This window comes from Erythrolamprus reginae, chromosome 1, assembly GCF_031021105.1.
Source record: "Erythrolamprus reginae isolate rEryReg1 chromosome 1, rEryReg1.hap1, whole genome shotgun sequence".
NCBI classification, from domain to species: domain Eukaryota; kingdom Metazoa; phylum Chordata; class Lepidosauria; order Squamata; family Dipsadidae; genus Erythrolamprus; species Erythrolamprus reginae.
Window position 1 is genome coordinate 134,845,881 of NC_091950.1, and position 14,778 is coordinate 134,860,658.

The 14,778-nt window shown below is 37.6% G+C and overlaps 1 protein-coding gene across 1 annotated transcript in view; it reads right to left on the minus strand.

Moving 5' to 3' along the window:
• Positions 1 to 5,760: 5,760 nt before the first annotated feature.
• LOC139175059 (uncharacterized) overlaps positions 5,761 to 14,778 on the minus strand; it is a 116,605-nt gene continuing 107,587 nt past the window's right edge. Inside the window, exons 14-15 of the mRNA XM_070765898.1 lie at positions 12,783 to 12,935; positions 5,761 to 10,602 (exon numbers count right to left, since the gene is read on the minus strand). Coding sequence (XP_070621999.1) covers positions 9,068 to 10,602; positions 12,783 to 12,935 — 1,688 coding nt within the window. The 3' untranslated portion in view covers positions 5,761 to 9,067. The remainder of the gene's footprint in view (positions 10,603 to 12,782; positions 12,936 to 14,778) is intronic.

Sequence of the window (14,778 nt, forward strand, 5' to 3'; positions counted from 1 at the left end):
TCCATTGATTTCCACCCATATAATTCAAAATAACAATAAACTGACTGCGATGCTTTCTAATTTGTTATAGTACCTTAGCAGGGTAAGGTGAATTTTAACGGGAATATTCTATCCAAAAGGTCTATGCCCAGGAATGTCCTAAGGAAGTAATTATAAAGCAGAAGGATTTCTCCCTTCGCTGTTCCCCTTTGTTAAAATAGCCCATCTTTTCATGGATTATGAGCTATCCAGAGAATTTGGAAAGCAGAAAGGCAACCACTTCACAAATTCTATTTGTGGCTTGGGTCCCATCACTGCTTGTAATGGCTAATAAACTTTAAGCATCTGTTTACATGAAAAAAGGAATGTTCCTGAATAAAAGGCATTGAAATCTAATTAATAAATAATAATAAACTAGATCAAGTCCAACATATAGCGGTTAAACAGTCTCCTCTTAACTGTACATAATTCATTATCTGCCATAATACAACCTCAAAAGGGAATTTTCAGTACACATCTTTTCTCAGAGCTTTCATTATTAGTGTCTCCACTATCGCTCATTCCTAGTTTATCAACTACATTTAGGGAGATAGTAACACGAAAAAACAAGCTCAGTTCAAAACTAAAGTAGGGTTTGGATCATCCCCTTGTGTATTTTTAAAAAAAACTATTTTTTTAAATGCTCAATTAAGGCATAGTAATTTAGAATAGATTTAACAGTCTCAAAAGTCTCTATGCTATTACAATTCAGTAAGCAAGGAAATTCTGTCTTGAGGTATTGGAATGGTGTTAGTTCATTAATTTCTGCCACTGCCGGGCCCATGTAACTAAAGAACTTTGGTTATTTATTAATACTGCAATTTTAAAAAATGATATTAAGGGTGAAACAGTAAAAGCTGTTTAAAGCTGTTTTAACACTGAATTCTATTTCTCATTAACTAGTATATAGCTGATTTTACAGTGCAGCACTTGGAGGGTCATGGTGCCTATTTCTTAGGAGAAAAAATAGTTCTAATAGGCTATTATATTATGTTAACTACCATTCTTTACACTAGGATAACCAAACCAGCATTTTGTTTTGGAAGGTCCAATGCTTTTGCACCAGAATATCCTTTAAATCTGCCCACCCCTTTTCCCCTGCATAAAAGGATACATCAGACTCGTCCTCTCTCTATTTGGCCCTCCTATCTCTGGTCATCTTGTTGGCAATCTGCAACACCCCACTCCATCCCAACCATAATTTTCAATCTGTTAGTTCATGAAAATACTGGAGCTGGATACTTTTAAAAACACAAGGATAACTTTTGTAAACAAATTGCATTGTTATACAACAGTCATCCATTTTGGGGAATCTCTGATATATTTCTGCAAAGGTAAATCAGTTGAATTGTACATGCAGGATTGCAGTCTCAAAAACATAAGTCTTTTTTTTACCTGCATAAAACGTGCACAAAAGATAATGGGGGTGGGGGAGAAGGCACATGTGGTTATTGTAAAAATTTGTTAGTGGGAAAAATGGGAGTGTCTAGAATTAAAACACATTTGCCTGTATTATAAACACACACTATCCAGGCTTATCCGCAATATTTTAACTTCCAAAAACTGAAGGGGTGGGGTGATACATTTTTTAAAAAAAGGCTTGCCACATTTTGGCTACCATACTTTGGCAGTTAAATGCAGAAAATACATAAAATTATTCAAAAGAAAATCATGAATATTATCTCTGAAAAATATATGAAATATATATGAGATTTACAGCTGAATGAAGCAGCAAATATTTAACTGGGAAATTGACTTTATCAAGGTTTTTCTCCCTAACCTAAGCTCATGTTACTTTTCTATTTCCACATTTTAACTTCTATTGTAGTTTCAGGAAATAATAGCTTTTTAAAACTATGCTTTTGCTAAACATGCCCTTATTTTTATGTTCTGTAAGTTAACTCCATATTGTATCAATGTAGCTGTGATTTTACACAGTAAAAGTACACTGAATATAAAAATGTCTACCCATCCTTATTAAATGCCATGTTTTGAGATGTAAAAAAAAACCAGACCAAGATAAATCACTCTTTTCCACTTCTAATATAACATAAAGTACAATTCAATTGAAAAATAAACTGAAATATTTTTTTTTGGGGGGGGGGGAATAATAATAAAAAAAATTGATTGCATAAAGATGCACATCCTTAAACTAATAATTTTATTGAGAAAATTTTTGATTTTATTGACAGCGTTCAATCTTTGGGGTGACGTGAAGAGGGCCTGTGTACATAAAATGCCCTCGCGATCTGATAGATTCGGAGCGCTTTTGCAAGGAAGAATGGCAAAGGAGTCCCAAGGCAAGATGTGCTTTTTTCTTTCAAGAAAAGGCTTCCATCTTCCCACCATGACCCAAGTCCAGACATAGGAAGAGTCCTGAGAATGTTGTCGCATGTAATATATTTCCAGAAATTCCTACAGCTCTGATACTGCTATAGGTCTCGTAGCAGCTTCAAGAACCATTTGTTGTTTGTTGATAACTCTCTTGTATCATGTTAATATATTCAGTGCCTTGGAGATTTTTTTTGGCTCCCTTTTCCTAAGTAATACCTTCCAACCATGACATTTCCTTTCATGGGCTTGACCATCATTTTGATTTGATGGCAAGTATGTAGTGTTTAGTGGCTAGTATTTTTAACATCAGTTTGAATGTGATTGGTTAATTCTGAGCACAGGCACATACCTAGGTATAAGGGGATGCACACACTTATTATGCACATTATGCAATGTTTCTGTTTTATTCCCCCGCCCCCCAAAAGATTTCTGTTTCAATTAAATTACGCTGCTTACAACAGTGGAGAAACCTCTGTAGTGATTTATCTTGGTCTGAATTTTTTTTTAACATTTAAAAAACCAGGCATTTTAACATGAATGTATACATAGAATATAGCCACTATAGGTACCTGTTTGCAGACCGTAATCTGCCATTAATGTCTGTGCCCACAAAAAGTTGCTGACAAGAATGGAAACAGCATTCAGCCAAAACTATATGTGTCGGGCATTCAATTGTATGCAGAAGCCGTGTATTCCCAAACAATGGTTTGAAATACTGTACACAGCTCCAGCAGACCATAAAATACTGGCAGGAAACAGAGAGCAAAGCATTACAATGGCTTCTACAGGCCTCCCCCAGACTTAAATTTTATTGAAAACCTGTGGGCAGATCTTGAGCATTAAGTCAATGGAAGGAAACCTAAAAATATTTATGAGCTGGAAGGGAGGGGGGAATTAGAGAGGGGCTACAGGAAATGCTGGAAAAATTATTTCTGTCAAAGGAGTTGAAGTGGGATCAAGGTGTTGCCTTGATCTTGAATCGTATGGCTAATAGACCAAGTTGGCAGAAAGCTAGATTTACCACTGCAACATCTAGAGATTGGATTAGCCTCTGTTCACTTAAAGAGATTTATTGGGGGGGAAATGATCCCAGGTACCTAAACATTTGCATACAATTGTAAAATGTATTGCACGGAAGGGATTTCAGATTAACTGTTACATGGCAGCTGTATTGTACAATGGTCTCAAAACATTTTCAAGCTGGGGAACTCGCATATGGAAATGAACCACCGTTATTGTCCACCAACAATTATCTAAAAATATTCCATGAAGTATTCTGATTAGGTTTCGGTCCTTTCTCACAGAGCTATGCATTTAAGAGTGGAATTCTTCATTTCTGTCATATTTGTCAGGTGGGTTTCCTGCTCCTGTGGCCCGCTGAGGTTTTGGATGAACCGGTAGTGAAACCCGAGTTTCCAGTCGGAAATTAACATTATCTTTCATGGTTCTCCATCTGGCAAGAAAGCAAGGAAAGCCTTTGCTGCCATTAAATGAGAAGACTGGGAATTTTGCAGTCATCGCATGAATTATATGCTGCCTTTGCAGAGAGTATCACAGTCAAACTATTATCTTCCTACAGATAATACCTGAAAACATGCCAGCAAGCTTGTTTCATTTTGTGATTTCCAAGAAAATGAATACAACTATAGCTGCAAACAACGACCCCTTGGTTTCCAATCTTTCCTTGAAGCGTCATCTTGTCTACAATGTGGTTATAATGGATTGCCCCATGGCTAAATTGTCATAACCCAAACTCTTGTTAAACCAATCCCACAAGATGAGCAGGAATGGATCACACTCGGACTGCCATCTCTCTGCCGATGGCATCTATCTATGCTTAGCTCACTTTTGCCCGAAAACTGAACATACCAGGGGACAGACTGGCAATTTGCCAAACATTCCCAGAGAGCAAGTAAAAAATCCACAGCAATTTGTTCCAAAATCTGTTATTACAATCATGTAAAACACAGCTTTTCAACATCCTGTACAATCCTTTTGGATTTTTTTGTTAATATTTTTGCTTTTATCTTCCCCCCCAAGCAGACATAAAAGAGAATGACGGCAAGACTACATCACACACAATTACCAAGGAAGCTCTCTGAGGTGTCAACAGTTGCTGTTAACTTGGGGACATTTTAGGGTGACAGTGGCAGCAGACCTGTCAAAGTGCCCAAACGGGGCCATCTACTGAACTGCAGGGTGTTCGAACTTTCAGCGGTGGGAAAGCGTCCAGAATCCAGAGCTAAATCCCTGCCTCGTGCCTGCACTATTCTGATCCAAAAGTTGGAGCCGGTCCGTCAAGATAACACTAGATTTTAAAATTAAATATATCTTAGCTCTACTTAGAGAATCGGGGATTCTCTGGTGTTTTCCTGAGTTTCTTAAGAACTACTGTGTCTCCTATTAAGGAACATTTAGTTCTAGAGCTGGTCAAAGGTTGCATCCATGCAGGAACTTAGCTGGCTTTGTTCTAAGAGCTTGCTACATCTCCTCAAAGTGGAGGTGATGCCTTCCCCATCTTATTAGTGCAATAGCCAGGGGGATAACAGCATCAAACCCAAAATTCAACACACTGCCTCATATAGGATTATTCTGATCGAAACCAAACTAGGCATTGAAATCTAGGTAGAAATTCATGGAACTCCTTTAATGTAGCAACCTAGTTTGTGGAAGGATATTGTGGAAGTAAAAGCCTCCCACACCTTGAATGCTGCCAGAATATAATTTCTATCCCAACTAGCCTCTGGCAATGACAACCCCCAAAGTAAGGTTTGCATATTAAACCTTGTGATCTCACTGGAATGCCTGGGTTGGTTCTTCTTGGCATCCTAATCAGTGTTTAATCCTCATTCTTAGGCACTCCAGCTGAATTCCTTGGCACAAGAGCACACTTGAGATATACTGAACGTTTCTCTGGGATGTTTGTGTTGTGGTGAAACACTTTCAAGATCTGCTCTGTCCTGTAACCCACAAATTAAAAGATGGTTGGAAAACTATGAAGTTCGACTGCTCCCCTCATATCAATTGGAATATCACCCCAGCTTTGGATACAGTGATTCCAATGTTGTTTGTTTGCTTGTTGAGTTAAAGTGGCATAAACATGGCATTAGGTCTAGAAATGCTTTTTTTTTGTCCTTTCTTTTGCAAAAACCGCTTTCAAATTATCTTTGGAACAAATGAAGAAAAGAGGAGGAAGAGAAAGAGGTAAAAGAGCAATAAATGAATTGGGCATTCAGAGGATTTATAAAATAACTAGGCATTACTCTTGATTTCCAAAACACTTTAGATTTCCGTTTTGTTCAGAGAAAGGAAATCTTTTTGGCCCAGAAGTTATACTGGGAAGCCTTGAGCAATAGCTTCCAGTTTTACTTTGGTGGCTGCACTACTAGAAAATGCTACATCTTAAAGCACATCTAAAACTATAGTTTATTCAGATTTTTAACATCTGCTCAACTGCAATCGTATGAATATCTTTTCATAATACAGTATGCAGCGTGGTACATGCCTACATGTAAAGCTATATTTGAATTGCTAACATAAATAAGACAGGTACAATTTTAAATAATATGCACATGGATGAGTAACCTGTCTCATCCTCTAGGCAGTAACTACTTTCATTTAGGAAACAAATTTTCTTCTGTAACTTTACACAAGATTAATACCATTACACAAGATTAACCTCTGCTTGGCCAAATATGTTTATATGTGTGTTGTTTTCTGGATTCAAAGTACTGTATTGTCTTCCCGAATATTAAAGAGGATACATTAATGCCTTGAGAATAGGGATGTTCCTTTCTTGGACTTCATTCCACCTAAAAGGCATGCTGATGAAATTAAATTTTTGTGGGTAAATTATTTTGGCGTCTGGATTTGCTCCAAAGAGATTACTCAATCAAAAATTGCTATATCTTTTGAAGATACATAAGCAGATTATTTGTCTTCCTGTCATAGTCCATTCTTTCAAAGAATAGGATCTTCTGGATCTCTCAGCTACAGTTCGACATTTTAGGGTGCTTCGCCCTAGAGTTTCAAGTCTTTGGTCTCTTTTGCAAATAAAAAATAAAAACAAATAAAACCCCTCAAAAACAAAAAACATCCAGACAGAAATATGTGGAAGCTTTTGTTTTTGTGTTCTGAAGGACATAAATATTTTCCTATGAAGTTTCATAGCATTTGGAGAAGAGCTGATTTTTCTGACCATTAAATACCGTACTTCTTTTTGCAGTTGGGGAAAATATGGCTCTAATTAGCCAATCAGCTAGCACTAAGGCAACTATGCGGAATGGGGAGCGTGTTAACATTGCAGCTGTATGTTGAATAAGACCTGTGATAGGGATGGTGATGGGCAGTTAAACAGCACAATTTCCTATCAGGTTCCCTCTCTGCTGAAGGCGCAAGCTTTGCCCCTGGCCCCACAATTCAAGAGTCTTGCTCAAGAATAGTGCGGTGTGCTGACAATGTCCTCCTCCTATGTCTGTAGAAAAAAATTAGGAGACTACAGCAAGGCCCTTAAAAGGAATCTGTACCAGTCTGAGCCTGAAGGTTCTATTTTGGAGCAAGTGAAAAAGGTCCAAAATGCAAAGCTACTTTTTTCTCTGGTTTAAAATTTGCTTATGGACAAAGAGTGAGGGGCCACCAAGGCAGCTGGCCAGCAAAGGGTGACAGAAGTGACTTGCACCTGCTCTCCTTCTGCAACAGACAGACACTCGCATAGAACAGCAGAAGGGAAAAGGCCCAACCAAATGGACTTTGCGCCTTGAAAAGATGACACTTTTAAACACAGAGGAACTTGCCCTTTCCACAATTCTAGACCTCATCTCGTTCCAGAAATTGGGCATCAGGTTATAAGTGCACCATTTGAGCACACTGGGAAAACTGGACCAACATTTCTTTAACTTGGACATCGGCTAAACTAAAAACAAAAAAAGCAACAACTAAAGAAGAAGAAAATAAAAAAATAACCTCAACAATGAACATTGGTGCTGCCTGGGTAAGTATAGGACAGAACAGAAGGTAAATTATAGGCATAAATTAAAAATATTCAATTGTCCAAGCTCAGATGGAGCAAGGTCTGCTCCTTCCCTTAGATAACATTTAACTGTTTACATGTTCTTGAAGTACATTTCCCATCATCCACAACCTAAGAATATGCAAATTGGAGCCCAGAATCTGGATGGGCATGGAATTGCCACTCCTCTTTACAGCAAGCACTAGGCTCCCTTACTTGGCATCTTAAAAGTAATGCTACCCCTTTGCTTATTAGAATTCCTTGAATGGTCCATTAGCCTTGCAGTGGGAAATGTATGTCACGGATTTAAGGCATGAAGGTATTTAATGTGCACCTGATGCTGCAAAACATAACACGTAAAAAAATAAAAAGCATGCACTGCAGAATTGCAATAGTCTGAATGTGTTATCACACCTTATTAAAAACAAAAGAAAGCATAATTACAGAAAAAACTGAAAACTTTCGCTTCTGGCAAATTTAACGGCTACAAATGCAGCTATGAATTTCTCGTGCTCTGAAGAAAATTTCAACTGAATTTACAAATCAAATAAAAGCTTTGAATCTTTATCCTCGTGAAAGTAATGCACCTGTTTCTCCAGGATGCAGTTCTATTTGGAACTGTATCCTAGAGAAACAGCGATGTATTAACTTTCACAACTGCGTAGCAGCTAGGAAAGTTATAAACTTGATCAAAGACTACTTTGAGGAACTGTCTTAGTTGCCAATAGTTTCTCTATTTTTCTTCTTCTGATATCAGTGCAAGAACGGTTTATTAATCAACACAATACTCCTCTAAGGTGAGAGAGTATTTCCAAAGGGATGGCAAATAAGATGTCACAACTTCCTTAGGTTGTGAAAGTTGCATTGTAGTGCAGTTAGAACACTTCTTGCATTTCAAACTAATACTTCCTGTTATAGATCCTTAGAGGATCCATGCTCATAAGTTAAGGATTGAGCAAATTTAGAAATACCGGACAGCATATTGCAAACCATCTACTCTCTGGATTTCTCTCTGAAGCTACCCATGTGTCTGTAACATACTGAAAAGTTCAACTGAACGGACTGCTGGGATCTCCTTTCTCTTTCAGAAATGTCATCACTGTAAACAATGACAAGAGGAACTAAAGTTTTAAAAAGGCATGTCAAATTGTCTGATTTCAGTGAAAGGACACACATATGATGTGTGCTTGATATGCATAGATGCTATGAAAATTAACTTCCCTGGCATAATATAGTATGCACAGCCTCATATGTAATAGTATATTAGCTACAGTACTAAATTGAAACAAAAACAACATTACTATTGCTACGGGGGGGGGGGGGAGTATTACTGGCCCAAATTTAGAACTGACTGGTTTTATTTTTCCTAAAGTAATTCCTTTTCGACTCCTTGATTTTCTGAATTATGTCTTTCATTTCTCGGCTGCAAGGGTTTGGAATCACTGATGTTTTTAGAAAGTTACATCTGATTAAAACATTTATCTAGCAAGGGAAAAGATGAGATGTATAATTCAAATACTTTGGAGAACCACCCAAATCTTGTCAGCTTTTGGCTGCTAGCCTGGCCTGTGAGCTTTAACCTGAATTCCTGAACACATTTTGATGAACAAAATGATCACCTTCCTAATTTCGCTTCAGGCTCAGCCTTCCTTTCCAAACTCTTACGGAAAACATTACGTGACCCAAATTTCCCCTTTTTCAGTCATTCTAGAATGTGACCGATTTAGACATTTGCCCCATGGGGGAACAGCTTGACGAGAACGTGTTCTCTGAGTGTGCTTTGAAAATCTTGGGTGGTACTTTTGGTTTCTGAAATGCAGGCGAACCACCCAGAACATTTTGCAACTTCTGAAGACCATCGCCGACGACCTCAGCTTCCCCGGGGACGAGATTGTATTGTTTGCCACCCACTGTATGACAGTGGCTGGTCTCTGGCAAAGGGAGAGCCACCTGCTTTTTGCTCAAGCAGTCTTGCTCTGTGGCATAAGCCAAATGAAGAGGGGTGGTGGTTTTTATAATTCTGAAGGGGCTGTGCTGATCCTGCAACACAGGAGACGAAGTATGCCGGGCTTGGAGGCCTCCAGGCAGCAAGAGGGCGCCGCAGCCAGGCTCAGAAAGAACCGGTACGCTGCCTCCCCCAGACAGTCGTTTGGAATGGGGCAGCATGGGGAATGAGGTGAGCTGGCCATCCATTTCGGGCAATTCGGCCAAACCTGTCACTTCTTGGGTTTGCCTTTGGAGATTGTCTATCTCCCCAAGTGAGGCAGACTTGGGTATCGAAGACGTTAATACTGGTGTGCGGAATTCGGTTTGTGGCATGGGACCTGCCAATTCCTTAGAAGCAGGCGCCTGTTTTTCTTCCTCGTCTTCGTCTCCGGACAGGTTATCGTACTGAGATACATTGGATGGCCGCCGCTGGCCATCTTGGAAAGCAGGAGAGAGAGCGGCAGATGTCCTCTCTCCACATGGCACTACTAGAGTTCCTGGCACGTTGTGCGGTATAAAGAGGCCGTGTTCTGCTGCAGTACACGGGGGATACTGTAAATCGCCTTTAAGCAAGGCGGCATCTTCAGACGCTAAATCTTCGGAGGAGCAGGTGGTGCTCTCCTGCTCAAGAGCAGCTGCGCTTTGCACAGAGGGCGCTGAGTCTAAGCCATGCAGGGACTCCGATCTGGTTAACGAAGTTGTACTGTCGTGGCAGATAGACTGCTCAGTTTCCGAGGGTTGACCCCACAAGTGGGACTCATCTAAAGGAATGTGTTTATCTTCCTGTAAGCTGCACTTCTCCGAGTTACTGCTTTTTAATGAATTCTCCTTCCCACTGTCTGAATCCACATGTTGATCTCCCTCCACCGTCTGAATGTTCTCTAGTATTATAGGATTCTCCGCGGAAGGCATTTTATCAGTAATTTCTTCCGCTTGGTACTCCTCAATTTCAAAAATTTCATTTGGTGGAAGTTTTTGGAAAGGATTGTTAGGCATATCCGCCAGTTTGTTCTGCCAGGCTGTTCTATTGTGCTCTGGAGAAGCTCTTTCCTCTATTGCCATATTTGAGTTATCGATTCCTTCATTCAGGCAATGAGGATTTTTATCTGGAGACGATTGTATAATGACCTCTTTCTCACTGTTGAAGTCACGGACGGCCGTTTTCTGACCATTGTTGGCTATGCTGGATTTCATTGAGAGTGGATTGAGAGAAAGTTCCACTCCCAGGGGTGTTTTGGGGAATTCTTCAGATTTTGCTGCAACAAAAAGGTACAAAAGTGCATTAGACTATTAGATGAAATCAAAGGACAAACATGAAAGGTAATGACCTGGATTTTATTTTGTTCACTTAGGAATTAGGAAGAGGGAATATGAGAATTGTCTCAAGTTTTCTTGAACACTAAAAAGGTATCATATATAGGACTCCTGGAGAAGAAATGGCAGAGTTGATGAGTGTGATTAGATTGGCTCCCTTGGAGAGGATGCAAGATGTTTTAGATTTTTAAAATCCCGCTATTGTTTTTAAATAAAAAACCTCAAGGCGACCAACTCATAACTCATTACTGATTACTCATTCTTCCTCCTATTTTCCCCACAATAGTGGTAACAGTAGGTTGGGCTGAGAAGGAATAACTGGCTCAAGTTTACCCAATGCCTAAGGCATTGTCCATGTTCTCCCTATAGTTGCTCCTCACAAGGAGTTTGCAAGATGGGGGATGGGGGAATTTGCCATCCTTGCTCCAGCCATGGTGGAGCCTTCAAAGGACTCTAAATTTCTTTCTTTCTTTCTTTCTTTCTTTTTCTTTCTTTCTTTTTCTTCCTTCCTTTCTTTTCTTTCTCTCTTTTTTCCTTTCTTTTCCTTCCTTCCTTCCTTCCCTCCCCTCCCTCCCTCCTTTCTTCCTTCCTTTCTTTCTGGCTAACCACCTTTAGAAATTGCCTATTAAGTCCTTTAAAATTCAAAAGAAAATAAGGTTTTGGCTGTAGAAAATTTTAAATGAATGAAGGGCTCAGAACAAGTTAGGATATGATTTTAAATATTGAAACATTGAAATTAATTTTAAAAAATATTTGTGTGGGGAAAACGTGTTTTTTTTTAAATTTTGTAGACATAAAAACCTAAGGAACTTATAGTGGCATTCAGAGATTGTTGACGTATGGCAATAGGACTTTGAATAAAATACTGTCAGGGTTTGGAAACACTGATGTTCATGTATATTTATGAATACCCTGTTTCCAGAAAAAAGAAGACGATGCTATCACAGAAAAACGTATCTGACATGATTATGGAGAACAACATGAACAAGTATTTATCACTGGATATAAAAAATGAATGAAGATATGAAAATTAAGAAATAAATAAAAATGTCAAATCAAGAGAGTAATGGGAAGAGTTTCTTCCTACAGACCAGCTGCAGCTGCATATGTAAATCACAAGAAGGTGAGAAGGTCAATCAATCAATTGGTCATCTCAACAAGGAAACCTCTCCAAGAAAGCTAAAGACAGTACAGTATATGCTAATGTCCCTTCAGTGCTCACACTTTTAATGTTCTCTTTATTGATTATTTCTGTTTTATGGTGTTTGGCCTGGACAGTTTTAATTGTAATGGAAACTAAACCACTCACTGTTATGGCCATGTAGTTTAGTATAATCTACATCCTAACTGGCAGAAGAAGCACAAGAATTAAAACTTTAATTTCCATCCCTCTCTGAACCTGGGATCTTTAAAATGATATTTCACTCGAATGTGATCCCACGTGTAAGAAATCCAGTTCTCTCTTTTTCCTCCAAGAGTTCAAATTAAGTTCAAATTCAGATAATGCAAAAGATACTGTGGATTAATATTATGATGAAACTGGAATTATTTTGGTTGGGTTTTATGGACAAAGAATTAGAAACTAAATATGGGAAATGTATCATATGTGCAACAAGATTATTGTAGGCACAAAGATGGAAGAATAATGGAATATCCGCAGAAGTTTGGATTGTAAAAATTGATGGTACTTGTGGAAATGGCAAAGCTGACCACTTTAGTTAAGGAAAAAAATAATACAGACTTCTCAGAAAAACTGGAAGCCTTAACTGGATTTTTTGTTGAAAGTAGAAAAAACTGGATTGATTTATGGACTTAAAAGAATTTTTTTTTCTTTTTCATTTTTTAAAATTTTCTACATATTGTTTTTCCTTGTTCTTTTAGTGCTTCTAATTTTATTCACTTTTATTGTTCTGAAAAATTCTAATAAGAAAGAAGGAAAGAATGTTGTATTTGTGATCCTAGTTCCCCATTCAGCTAAACTAATTTTGTGAAAGCTGCTCTGTTAGACATGGCATTCAAGCAAGTTAAGCTGCTCTCTATTTATCTTAACAGGAATTAAACCTTCTATTCATAACAATGCTTTTTTTTAAAAAAATGGCAAAATTGTTCAGCTTTGACTTACCTGGAGGTGGAAGATCAAATTTCATTTTACGCAGTTCTGCCATGGATGCTTGCAAATGCTCAATTACAGCATCATCTTCAAACTGCAGAGAAGCAGCAATTTTTTCTTGCAGAAATTCCCGCAGATCTTCGAGGCTCATTTTCAACAAGCGTTCTAAGCAGGAAACAGAAACATCAGCTTGATAAAGACGCTGCCATTATCCTGATACAATTTCTACTGAATGACATACCCAGTGCAGCAGATGAAACATGTTATTTAAATGAAGTATGGTAAATTTATGGTTATCTGTTTATATATTCATTTTCCTCCTTTGCAATCCAATGGATGTCTTCGTATCTATCCTGAGAAGAATTTACAGATGTCTAACTTCAAGACTGTGAACTTTATATAAAGTTAAATCCTTTTATACGAATAAAGCCATTCTCAGCATTTAACCCTTGTATGCTGTTCGAAAAAAGTTCCTAGTGATATGTTCGGGTCACATACGACCCGGACAGAAAACACTTCATTTGAAGTGCTTATGTTTGGTCAATTTGAAAACTTTTTTCACTTGGAAAGTAGTCTGAACATTTCTGCACACAATGATATGAAAATTGAAATGAAAAAATTAATCCTTATTGGTTTATTTTGCACATAAATGTGCTGCCCCCCCCGTTTTTGTGATTTTTTTTCAATTTATGGATAGTTTTGCTTGCAAAATGCATTCTATTTTACTAAAGTTGGTGTGGGATTGGTAGCTTGAACATTACTGCACACAATGATATGAAAATTGAACTGAAAAAATTAATCCTTATTGGTTTATTTTGCACATAAATGTGCCTCCCCCCGTTTTTGTGAAATAGTCTTTACTTTATGGATAGTTTTGCTAGCAGAATGCATTCTATTTTGCTAAAGTTGGTGTGGGATTTGTAGCTTGAACATTTCTGAACATAATGATATGAAAATTGAACTGGAAAAATTGATGCATATTGGTTTATTTTGCATATAAATTTATTTCAATTTATATAAAAATTATGCTGTTAATTTCAAACTTACATACTTTTTTTTAGTAAAATGGATTTCTTTCATAAAATTAGTTATCTGGCTACAATGTGGTTGATTTTCAAAAGGATATTCCAAATATTTATAGACAAATATGTATAAACAGTGACAATAATGGCACACAGCAAGGCCGGGGGGGGGGTGGCCCTTTTGTGGCAAAAATAAACCAATAAGAACCATTTTTTTCAGTTCATTTATATTTTTCTCATGTTCAGAAATGTTCAATTTAGTATATCAAACCTTTTGGGGGAAAATTCCTTAGGGATTTGTAGCCTTAAAAAATAGAAATTGACACGAAATTCAGAAAGGATGGGGGGAGGGGCTTTTTGATCAAAATAAAAATATAAGTCTCAATTTTTCCAGTTCAATTTTCATATCATTATGTTCATAAATGTTCAAACTAGTTTTCCAGTTGAAAAAGTTTTCAAAAAGATTAAATTCAAGTACCTAAAAAAAATATTTTTGGTCCTGTCATATACGAACAGAAACAGATTTTAAGTTATGATTTTTTTTTGCCCAGAAAACAATTAGCCACCACCCCAAAAATATTTTTTGATGACCAGCATTGTTAAATTGAGTAAATGAATGCCTAAGATTTTAAAGAATATTTCGGATTTGGAGCATAAAAAAATAAAAAGTGAAAATGATTGCAAGCAGCCGAGGGGGGGGGGAGGCCTTATTTCTGATGTTAAAAAACCAGTAAGAATCATTTTTTTCAGTTCCTTTATATTTTTCTTATATTCAGAAATGTTCAAGCTACCAATCCCACACCAACTCCAGTAAAATAGAATGGATTTTGCAAGCAAAACTATCCATAAATTGAAAAAAAATCACAAAAACGGGGGGGGCGGCACATTTATGTGCAAAATAAACCAATAAGGATTAATTTTTTCATTTCAATTTTCATATCATTGTGTGCAGAAATGTTCAGACTACTTTCCAAGTGAAAAAAGTT